The 12,334-nt window shown below is 42.6% G+C and overlaps 1 protein-coding gene across 2 annotated transcripts in view; it reads right to left on the bottom strand.

The window, feature by feature from the left end:
* Window positions 1–808: 808 nt before the first annotated feature.
* The window catches only part of LOC114228096 (uncharacterized), a 38,788-nt gene continuing 27,262 nt past the window's right edge, over window positions 809–12,334 (bottom strand). For both annotated transcript variants that reach the window (XR_008554586.1, XM_054708560.1), the window contains one exon: window positions 809–964. Coding sequence is in view for 1 of the 2 variants with exons in the window: in XM_054708560.1 (XP_054564535.1) it covers window positions 833–964 (132 nt within the window). In the remaining variant the exon portion in view is untranslated. The remainder of the gene's footprint in view (window positions 965–12,334) is intronic.

The raw sequence follows: 12,334 nt of genomic DNA, 5'->3' as shown, positions 1-12,334 counted from the left end.
ACAAAACTGAAAGATAACTTGACAGGTCCTAAGCACAGCCATTGTTTGTTTCCAGAATCAGCTTCTGAGTTCCACAGCTGGGAGAGCGGACCTGCCAGCACTAACCTACTGCCTACAATACACAGGCCCAGCACGACCTTGGGCAGTTCACCGACCAAGGCCAGTTTCTTAACTCAGAGCACGGAGTCTGAAGCAGCTGAGGCCTTTAGCACAATCATTTTATAATTCTGAGCTGGCTGATTTAAGGAAATAAATGAAAAACATTAGTAAAATAAAACATTGTCATTTATTTTATGAGGTCTGATTTCCTCCTCTCCCAAAACTCTCTTTTTAAGAATGACAATGCGATAAGTAGTCTTACCATCCGTTCCATCCCCGCCCCCGCCCCCGCCAACACCCCTAACCCCAATTCACCACTCTCCTGAGGTTTGGGGATATCCTCTGGATGGGATCTTTCTTTGTTTCACACATGCATTTACACACAACAGCTAAGTCACATAAGCAGTATTATCCTTCTGTTACTTTTTTCACTTAAAACAGTTGGAGATTTATTTATATGGATACTCATCCATTTTAACTGTTAGGGTTTCAATGTACGAAATGACAAAGGGGATTGATCTGCTACATTTCTGCGTTAGTTGGTAAACTTTTTCTGTAAAGTTTAGCCAGGTAGCCAATAATCTAGGTTTCGCAGGACACCTGTGGGTCTCTATTGCACTTTTAAACATAACCATTTAAACACGTTGGGTTGGGGTCCCCAAGACCACCTCTGATTCAGTGACACACAGGACTCAGAAAAATGGTTACAATTTATTATAGTAAAAAATACAGTTTAAAACCCGCCAATGTGACAGGCACAGAGGGCAGAGCCTGGAGACCAGACGCCAGCTTCCCGCTGTCCTGGGAGCGGCACGGACAGCATTTCGTTCTTCCAGAGACGATGCGGGCAGCACACGTGGAACACCTGTCGACCAGGGAAACGCACCTAAGACTTCCTGTGCAGGGTTTTATCGGGGGTCAGTCTCAAGGGCATGGAGCACCCACATGGCTGACCTCATTCAGCTTCTAGCTCCTCCAAAGATGCACTGATCCTGCGTGGTGCGAGGCCCCCACCCTAACTCGCTGCCAGCACCACTATCTGGGGTTGCGCAAGACCCCAGTGAACAAAGGCGCTGGCTCCCAGGAGGCAGGAGGGCCGGTTTAGAGGTTCTCTCTCTGGAGCCGGTCAAGGGCCAGCCTTATCTCTGGAATGCACAGGATTTGAACAGGCCATCTCCAGTCAACCCTTCATCACACGTATCAAAGCTTTCTCAGTTCAAGTGCCCTGGGCTGAATTTTACTGGAGACTCTGGCTTTTTCATACAAACAACTATAAACCTACTTTTGCCACACCCTGTATTTTATCATAAGCAACAAACGGCTGTGTTTTTCTGCTATTCCATACAAAGAGAAGGGAACATTTTGTCAAAGTGTTTTATTACACGTTTTCTCCTGATCTGAACTGCAACCTTTGTCGTGGAGAACGACGACGGAGACAGCGAGTTCACAACGGTCTGCAGTGTTATCTGCAAATGTGGCTGAACTCACAGCAACATACTAACCTCTTCCTAAGTGTAGCGCTAAGGCTGTTTCTCGCTTAGTTCTCCTGACATTTCTAAGGTTGTCTTCCAGCGCCCGGTGCACAGTCAACTCCCCTCAGCAGAGGCCCAAGAGGAGGAACCTGAGCTCTGCTCAGCGCCTTCTGGGCCGGCACGTCCAGGTGCTCACGGTGGTTTTCAAGTTCAGTGTGAACAGGCAAGAGCGAGACTGTGGCGCACCCTCAGCTCTCTCTCCTGGGCGTGTCTGCCCCTCCCCCAGACCACCCTGCAGCCTGCCAGGTCATGTCCACTGGGGAGCTAAGTCTGAAAGCTCTCGGCTGGAGCTCCCGGAGCTATCCGCACACCATGAAGGCCTGATGACATGTGCATGGAGTTGAGGAAGGGGGTTTCCCCAGTGCTCAACAGGGGCCAGGTAGTGTTAGCTGGGCTATCTAATCAAATCCTCACGACAATTTAGGAGCTAGGAAGCCCATTTCACAGATGGGCCTAGGTGGGTTAACCTGAACTCACTGCTAAACTGGCTCTACTGCCACACCCATAAAAAATGAGCCCATGATGAGCTAGCAGTGGTCGGCAAACTCATTCGTCAGCAGAGCCAAATATCAACAGTACAACGATTGAAATTTCTTTTGAGAGCCAAATTTTTTAAACTTAGTCTTCTAACGCCACTTCTTCAAAACAGACTCACCCAGGCCGTGGTATTTTATGGAAGAGCCACACTCAAGGGGCCAAAGAACCGCATGTGGCTCGCGAGCCGCAGTTTGCTGACCACGGAGCTAGAGCACTGGATAGAGTCACAGAGAGGCACTTAAAATTTTTTTTATCTTTATTGTTGAAAGTATTACATATGTCCTCTTTGCCCCCCCTCCCCGCGTTGCCCCCCCTCCTCGCACCTGCCCCTCCCAAGCCTTTGCTACACTATTGTCTGTGTCCATGGGCTATGCATGTAAGTAACCCGGTTACTCTCTCCTCCCCCACCTCCCTTCCCTCTGAAATTCATTAGTCTGTTCATGGTTCTATGTCTCTGGATCTATTTTAAGACTACAATGTTCTCATTTAAGGAAAAGGAGTGTGAGGCCAGCGGCTTCAGGAATCAGCCAAAGGTCACATAAAAAGACAGAGCTATATCCTTTCTTCTCTCAAGGGCCTGTCTGTTGCATGATCACCATGTCCTGAAACTATTATCCTCTTCCTGCTTCTCCCTTAACTCCTTCCACCACTCCGAGGCACTGAGAGCGACCACAAGTCACATGTGGACTCACAGAGGGAAGTCACTGACTGAGTGCGGCACGGGGCACAGGATTTAGCAGGTCAGCCTGTATTCAAAACAAGGTATCTACTGGAAATAACAGGGCTTCACAAGCAACGATATGTGAGACAGAAACAAGTAAAACAGGTTTGCCGACTTTTATGAACACTGCTGCCCACACTGGACCAGTTACAGAGGGAAGTGAAGACAAGGCATGTGCTGCGGTCCCAGGGTGTCTGACACTTTAGGAAAGACCTCTGCTCTGGCCCAGGGCGCCACCTCTCCGGCCTTGGTTACATGCCCCGTCTGGCTGGCCACGTCACGTGTTCTGAGCACTCTGATTAGTTTCTCTGACGTCAGCCCTTGGTGGCCTGTCTGCCTGCTCTGGCTGCCGGAGATATGGTCAACCATTGTTACACATAAGCAAACAGTGCAAACTGTTTATCTTGTTTGTTCAGTTCGAAGCTGAGGTTTGAATGCTTATATGAAAATAAGTTTGAATGGCTTCCCCAGGGTCATAACAAAAACACTATCATTCTTATTGTACATGCAGATTAAAAACATCCTTTAAAAGTTCAAGGTGGACCACTATGAATCCTGACTAGGATCCCCATGCAGGTAACTTTGCTCAAGGCTAGTGTGCAACTATAATCTCTTGTTCTGGTTCTGGTTTAACACACAGGTGGAGAGGGTGAAATGCACTTCTCTTGGCATCAGTCTTTATTTCCCACCTTAAACTGAAGACCCAATTATAAATCCTATTGATTCTAAAATGCTTAACAATATGAAAAGTGACAGGATCCAAAAAATATCAACAAACTTACCCATAAGGAGGGACAAAAGTAAACATTTACTTGGAAGAAAGCATACACTGGCTCTGAAAAGATACTGAAAATCAGAATCACACAATTTAAAAAATTATGGATGTTCCATTCCAGATTGGCTGCAGGTAAGAGGGGACTTCTTCCACGTATTACTGTTTAATCTTCACAAATGACGCAGACCCACCCCCTGAGCAGGAGCCCGAAGGGCCCAGGCACTGCCTCCGAAGCCAGGGTCTCCACGGTGACTGCTCTGGGAGAACACGCAACCTAACTTCTCCGAGGCCCAGACTCCTCAACTGCAACACACTGCGAACAGTTACCCAGGAGCTGCCGCCAGGGTTACGGGAGAGCACACGACGGCACCTGGACAAGTCTCTGTACCACAGTAGGTGTTTCACAGGCACGGTGGTACTTACGAATGCTCAAGAGCTCAATAATGAAAGATGTGCTTAAAGGAATGACAAATTCAGAGGAAGCCCACAAAACCAAGGACTGTTAATGCATGAAGAACTAATAAAACAGACTTTTCTTTTTATGTAAGTTTTATGTTTTAAAAAGATTGGTCTGAATAAATGTATAAAGCAGCTCTTTAAGGAACTATAAAATCTGAGATGGTAAGAAAGCATTGTTTCTCAAGATTATGTTTTCTTCTTGAGTATTTAAAATACTGCTATTGGCCTTGGCTGGTTTGGCTCAGTGGATAGAGCGTCAGCCTGCGGATTTAAGGGTCCCAGGTTCGATTCTGGTCAAGGGCACATGCCTGGGTTGCAGGCTTGATCCCCAGTAGGGGATGTGCAGGAGGCAGCCAATCAATGATTCTCTCTCACCATTGATGTTTCTATCTCTCTTTCTTTCCCCCTTACTTTCTGAAATCAATAGATATATTTAAAAATAAAATACTGCTGTTGTATAATCAGTGGCATTGCTTAGCTTTGATGAAATACAGTTTTAAAACATTAAAAGATAATGTATTTAGAATAATCCTACATAATAGAAGGCCAGCAACCATAACGGCATAACAACCGGAATGACCCATCAACCAGTCGCTATGAGGTGCATTGACCACCTCTTGGTCCCTCCCCACAGCCCGCAGGCTCCGATCGCTGGATGGCCAACAGGGAACCAAGGGGGGAACCGGGTGGTGGCGGGCGGGACTGGGGACTGGCAAGCAGGTGGAAGGCAGATCTCTTGGTCCTGCCCCCCAACCCGCAGGCTCCGATCGCTGGATGGCGAATGGGGAACCGGGTGAGTGGCAGCAGGGCAGGACTGGAGACTGGCGAGCAGGCGAAAGATGGCCCTGATTGCAGGCTAGGGCTAGGGACCCTACCCACACAATTTCGTGCACTGGGCCTCTAGTGTATATATAATATTAAGGTACAAAGGCCTTCCTAAGAAAGACAACAAAACCCAGAAGTCCCACAGATTACACAAAAGTTCTAAGTTATAAAACAACAGATTAGGAGGAAATATTTATAACACATACAGAAAGAAAAAAATATTCAAAATATAATGAGTTACTAAAAAGCAGTAAGAACAAATTAACGAACCTAAAGAAAATGGGCAAGGGATATGAACATGCAATCAAGAAGGTAACAATGGCCCTGGCTTGTATGGTTCAGTGGTCAGAGCATTGGCCCATGCACAGAAGGGTCGCAGGTTCGATTCTCAGATAAGGGTACGTAACGTATCTGGGTTGCAGGTTCGATCCCTGGATCCAGTCGGGGCGCATGCGGGTGGCAACCAATTGATGTCTCTCTCTCTACCCTTCTCTCCCTCCCTTCCACTCTCTCTAAAAACCAATGGGAAAAATACCCTCAGGTGAGGATCAACAACAACCAAAAGAGAGAACAATGAAAGAAACCAACAAATATATGAAAACTTGCTAACTTCACCGTTAGACAAGGGAATGCAACTACAAAAGATACACGACTTTGTACCGTTCAGATGAGCAAAAACATGAGCTGTACTTCTCCTTCACCTGGGCCAGGACAAGGCCTCCCTAAAGGTGGCTCCAGCTCCTGCACTGTTAATCAGAGTGGAAACTGGCACTGCCTCTTTGGAGATTAATTCAGCAGTATCTATCCACATTTTATTTATTTTTTAAATTTTTTTTTCTTATTGATTTTTAGGAAGAGAGAAACATGTGAGGGGAAACACTGAGTGGCTCTTCCCGCACTCCGAGTCCACAGCCAGGGCATGTGCTCTGACCAGAATCCATCCAGCTACCTCTCAGTGCACCGGATGCCCAACCAACTGAGCCACACTGGCCAGGACTATCCTTATTTTAAATAGATATGTTCCTTGATCCAGTTTATGCCTTTATGAACTGTCTTGTAGAAATAGTCACACCTATCACCAAAATATGTGTATTTTTCAGGACTGCCTATAATAGTTAAAGATCAGAGCAACCTATGGGTCTACAATAGGGAAAGAAGTACATTATGACACATTTATATAAGGAATGTGAAAATTTGATACCTAAATATGGAAAGTTCTCCAAAATGCTTGAAATAGTACAAGATATATCTAGTATAACTTCATGGTGATATTACCACCACCACCCTAGCAGCCCGGCACATGTGTGTATGAGCACAGACGCGTGTGCAGGAGTATCACAGTCACAGTGTAACAGAAAGGAGGGCTGTGGCGCCTGAATGGGAACAGAAAAGGGGCACCTGCAGATTTCACTCTAAATAGTATAGATTAGTAATCAAACTTTAGAAAGGTATCTGAAAATAAGGACTTGCCAAATACCCAGTCCCCAAGCTGTACTTCTCCTTCATACTCATACCTTTACTCAGAAGTAGTTCAGCATTCTGCTAACATGAAACCTTTTTGTGCTACTGACTATACAGAGAAGATCGTTTTAAGCAAGCGATTATTAAATATAAACAGGATGCCCCAAATATTTTCACATATAACCTATAGGATAAGGAAAACTTATAAATGTCAAAATTAAGGCAACTGTATACCTTTAGGGACCTTTGATACTTTTAACCTTACAAAAATCCTTTCTTCTGGGGAATTTAAGCTCTTATGAATTTGCATGGAGAACAAGTAGCAAAGAAACTTTCTCAAACTAGTTTTAAAAAACCCAAACAAACAGCCCAAACCCTGTTTTTAAATGTTTTTTACAGAGTAGGCCCAATACTGAACACTAGGACAAACAGCTGAAGTCTTTAAAGAAGCACTGTGAAGTAAGCCAGGAAAGGCCAGCACTGTTAACCAGTTCTAACTGCATCTGGTTAGTCCCAAGACAGGTAGGTAGCAGAGCAGGTTCTGTGCTAAGATTTGGATTCATGGAATGGTTTCATGTTTTACTCAGCCTCACAGGAATAATGTGTATTAAATTATAAAAACACCGTTGGGACTGGTTCTTTTCCATTAAATTAAAGGAAGTTAAGGCTAATAAAAAAAGCAATCCTAATTTATATACATATAAAAATGCTAAATGTGAAACTGCTACTGGTTTCATAATGGTAGCTCTGTGAAGATTTGAAAGTTAAAAAAACAAAAACAAAACAAAAAATCTTTCCTTTTCATCCACAATTTGATACTAGCATATTTCTAGTTTTTAAAAAATCTTAATATTAAGCCATTAACAATAAACAGAGATCATATAGTTACTTATTGTAACTTTGCATACTATTTTGCACTGAACAACACTTTGACCTTTATTAAAAAGTAGGATCACTTTTTAAAAAACTAAAATAAATAGAACTAAAAGGTAAGTTCTCATATATCACAGATTTTCCATTTTAACTGACATTTTTAATTACTGAAGTCTGTAGGCGACATTTGTTTGGAACCATAAAATTCGACTATTGGGAATCGATGAAATGAGGAAGATATAATGAAACAGGGAGAAGTTAGATAACTTCTGCCAAAGGCTTACAAAATTATGATAAGGAAGAGATATTAAATCTTCAAAGGATAGAAAACTGTTTCATTTCAGAACATACCCAAGTATTATCCAAGAAATCCAACTTTATATTATTCTCTATCAACCAACTAAGTAACAAATGGCAATTGACAGAAATGAGGACATTTTAACATTCTCCTAAATTCTGTAACATTTAAAACTGATAAGCACATGTTCATCAGAAAATAAATTTCTATTACATTTCTGATAAATACACAGTTTTTAAAGAAATCAAGATATGTATGTTCTTATAAAGGTGGGGGTTAGCTCAGTATAACTTAGAATTGTATTAATTAAAATAAGATAAATCGAATTTTCATTTATTTAATGTAGAGATTTTCCTAAGTGACAAAGTGAGACAAAGCTGATAACCAACATAATCAAAGACCCCATAATATAATCAGAAAAGTATACACTATAAAGATATAAACACATGACCACTTAACAAAAGAAAAAAGAGCAATGAATTAAAAAACACTTGAATGTTTTTTAGGAATTTAACTTTCAGGCCATTTGACAGCCTAAACCACACAACATACAAACATTTTTTTATATTGGAGAATAGAAAAGAAAATTCACTGAGGTTCAAAAGTAAATTGATAGGGATTCCCAAATATGCTTAGTTTGAAAAATACATTTCATAAAACTACCTTTAGATTATATGATGCTTCCCTAATGCACTGTGATATTTTCCTTGAAGTATTATTAATTAGAAAATAATTTAAGCACTTGACAAGTTTCAAATGACTATGTGAAACTCACTGAGATGTTTTACATCTGAGAACATAACAGAACAGCCCCCATTTAATAAAGAAAATAATGAAAAACTAGCTCACCGAACAAGCACCACGTAATGAGAACGCTAGCACTCACCTTTCGAGAACAGGTCTCCACGCCTTCAGTTCACACTGCTCTTTAGCTGTGAGTGTCTGTCTCCTAATATGGAAGCGTCTTCCCTGGAGCAGCATCAAATGTGCATCCTAACTCTGGACTCAGCCAAAGCTACAGCCCCTCCCATGCTGCCAGAATGATGTGCACTTGGTTCAGTAATTTTGGTTTTGTGGTGGCAGTTTTGTTTCTTACTTACACAGAATGTGGATGTGTTACTAAAAAAAATGAAAAAGCTGATTTCATGGAACTGAAAAATAAAGCTAAAGAAAAATAATTTTAAGTATTTTCAATAAAAGCACAATATATGAAAGTACCATTTAAGCCAAAACAATACATAAATAGAACTAATTATCATGTATTCTCTTTAAATTAATTAAAATGTATGACACAACTATATCCTGGGAAAAAAATAATATATGACAAACATGTTTTTAAAATAATAATAATAGCTACCACTTATCAAGACCATAGTATGTACAAGGAATTATTCTAACACTAGTGGCCCGGTGCATGAAATGTGTGCACAGGGGGTGGGGGTTGGGTGGGTGGAGAGGTTCCCTTAGCCAAGCCAGCACCCTCTCCAATCAGGGACTCCTTGGGGGATGTCAGACTGCCGGTTTAGGCCCAACCAAACCGGCAGTCGGACATTCCTCTTGCAATCTGGGACCGCTGGCTCCTAACCGCTCCCCTCCCTGCCAGCCTGATTGCCCCTAACTGCCTCTGCCTGCCTGGCTGATTGCCCCTAACTGCCCTCGCCTGCCAGCCTGATCTTGCCCCCAACTGCCCTCCCCTGCCAGCCTGATCTCTCCCCCAAATGCCCTCCCCTGCCGTCCTGATCTTGCCCAGTCTCTGTTTTTCTCAGCAGTCCTCCAGGCTTCCTTGCCTCCTCCTTCCTCTTTCCTGGCTGGGAGGGGGTGGGGCCAGTGGGGGCCGCTCCACCCTCTGCCCACCCTTCCTTCCATCCAGGACTCTTCAGGGCCAGTCTGTTTTGTTTCCTCATTCTGAGAGAGGCTCCAAAAGTGAGCTGGGAGGGAGTGAAAGAAAGGGAGAAAAGGCTGTGAGCTGGTGGGCGCTGTGTGTGTCTGTGCGTGTGCGTGGTTGAGTTGAGTGCCGGCCCTCCCCTCCCCCATCCCTGTCTCTGCTGCCACAAGTCCCCACCCACCAGAGCCTTCTGCGCTCGAAGCCAGGGCTTTAGGTCGAGCCTCCGGTTGTTGTGGATGTGAAGGACCCAGGGTTTTTATATATTAGGATACTACTGGTATTAACTCATTTAATTTCATAACAATCCTATTAGGTCAGTAATGTTATACCATTTTAGCAGATTAGGGAAACTGAGGCACAGGGAGTTTAATAAATTCCCCAAAGTAACATACTGGTACCTAATAAATGGCAGAACCAGAATATGAGTTCAAGCTGGGCTTCAAAACTCTTTATCACTAAATTATGGTGGTATCCAAAGTGTAAACCATTTCCATTAAATCACAAAGTTGACATCATCTTTATTGCTAAAATAAAACCAAGTTGTCTGCTTGAAATGTGCCAGCAGTGACTTATTGAACACTGTAGTTAGCATTAACAACAACTGGCTTTTATTGCACGTAATGTGATGGCACTGACTAACGAGCCTCTTTACCGCCATCCTATAGGTCAATCCTACCACAATCTGGCGAAGTAGATGCTGTACCTATTTAGCAAATGAGAAAAGCACCGAGGTGTGAAAACAAGTTTCTTTTCCTCCTCCAAATCACTTAGCAAATTCAGGGACAGAGCCCAGACGGCTACAGATGTAAGATGTCAAAGCCCACACTTGCTAAAGCACAGATGCCTACAACTATGACCCAACCACCAAATAAGGACAATCTTTTGTTTGAATATGCAAAGTCTTGTGTCATGTTAGAGATAGTAAAACACAAATGAAAGATAGGACAGTAGCTTAAATGTCCAGTAATTACATTAAAAAACCACGCCCCTGGATACTCTTCTTGCCAAGTCCTGCATCGGTCGGTGTTAATGGCTGACATTCCAAGACAGCTGAAGTAAACATCCACCTCCCAGCCAATCCATGTATTACAGCTGAGTGTAGGATGTTTACATGAACTGAACTTGGTCTAAAGCAGGACTTACAAAACCCTTTACTATGTTTACATTGGTCTTTAACCAAGACTTAAATTTATATTAAAGTACACATGAATTATTATTATATTTTAAAAGATAACTTTATAGAATCTGTTGAAAAAAGAACAGTTACTGTGATTCACATAAATGAGGCACGAGTCAAGTTGAAAGCTATTTTGAGACAAAGTTGGGAATCCAAGGAAAAGGCAGAAGTGACATTCTTTCACTGCAGTAATTTATGGCAATATATGCAGACATCCTGTAAATGTTCCAGAGCTAACTGTGGCAGATTCATAGCCTTTCATCTTCCTTTATCCCTCTGTTTAGAACCACTGCACTTGCATTTACAGGAACCCATTGGATGACAAGGGCATCAATCACCCATTCTTCCGCATTAAGAAGATTCTTGTTTGGGATAAAAGACAAAGTTAATAAAACACCTCTGCAGAGCTCCAAGCTTAGCTGTGGCCTTTCTTTTCCTCATCCCCTCCCCCACCTCCTCCACCACACTCAGAATTCAGACCATTTCACCTGAGGAACACCCTCACCATCCTCCCTGATCTCTTTCCATCTGCAATGGCCCCAAGTGTCCTAACAGAAACTCCCCTTCTCTCTGCTTTCCTCGGATTTAAAACATTAAAAGTGGTCTCATCAAGAAGAAAATCCTCACATCTGGAAGTAAAATTAAACATTAGAACCATTGCCAGAAAAACTCTAAAAATATCTGGAATTTCACAGGCATCCTGGACCCAGGGAACCTCCTAGGTCTCTACCTGCCTTCTCACCTCTCTGTCTGCTTTTCCTGAAGCATCAGCTCTCATGATTTAAATACACACATACACACACCCTTTATTTTTCCCTCCAGGAGTATACAGTTTTTCTGTTTCAACTACTCCTATTGCAATAATGTATTTGTTTTCTTCTTCTTTTCTTTGCAAATATATTCAAATAGGTTTTTTGTGCACTAGACCATTAAAGTGATACTTTATCTGGCAGAAAAGTGGGTCTCAGGCTTCCAACAAACCTTTTTAAAATCAAACTTCTGGAGTACTACATATTTCAAGTTGGGAGTTTTCTGTATTTTTCTTCAGTCACTAATAGGACATAGTACCGAACAGGGACAAATGGAAAGATGAGCTCCCTGGTTTTAGACATGGATCCGGAGCAGCATCTGCAGCACATGGGAACTTATGGGGAAGAAACGCACAGTCGCAAGCCTGCCCCAGACCTACGGTGGAAACAGAAACTCCTGCAGGGCCCAGCAATCTGTGTTTTAATGAATAAGCCCTCCACGTAACTTCGATACATTTTAATATTTGAAAATCAGTGGGCTGTTTTCCCCAACTACGTTGAAAGCCAAAGCAAAGATAGCAACAAACATTCAGTTATTGGGAGGTTTAGAACATACTACAGGTTTATATAAAAGGCAATGTCAAAGCACGTATCTTATGTCCACCTATAATTAACCACGCTGGGGAAACTGCGGAAGAGACATCTGAAACAGCACAATTTTTTAAAAAGTAATTAAGCTCACACTGATATTCAAACTTTTTTCCCTTGAATATGCACAGCAAATAAAGGCACGTTCATTCAGTGAATGAAGTTTTAACCAGAGGAGTGAATGGGAGTCAGAATGTGCTACATGCCACAAGAAAGGCATGCTGGGATTTAAGGCTCATTGTCCCGAGACCAATGAGGACCCATAGAACAATGTAATTTTAACCACGAATATCTG

Source organism: Eptesicus fuscus, chromosome 19 (assembly GCF_027574615.1).
Source record: "Eptesicus fuscus isolate TK198812 chromosome 19, DD_ASM_mEF_20220401, whole genome shotgun sequence".
NCBI classification, from domain to species: domain Eukaryota; kingdom Metazoa; phylum Chordata; class Mammalia; order Chiroptera; family Vespertilionidae; genus Eptesicus; species Eptesicus fuscus.
This window is presented reverse-complemented; position numbering and strand designations above follow the sequence as displayed.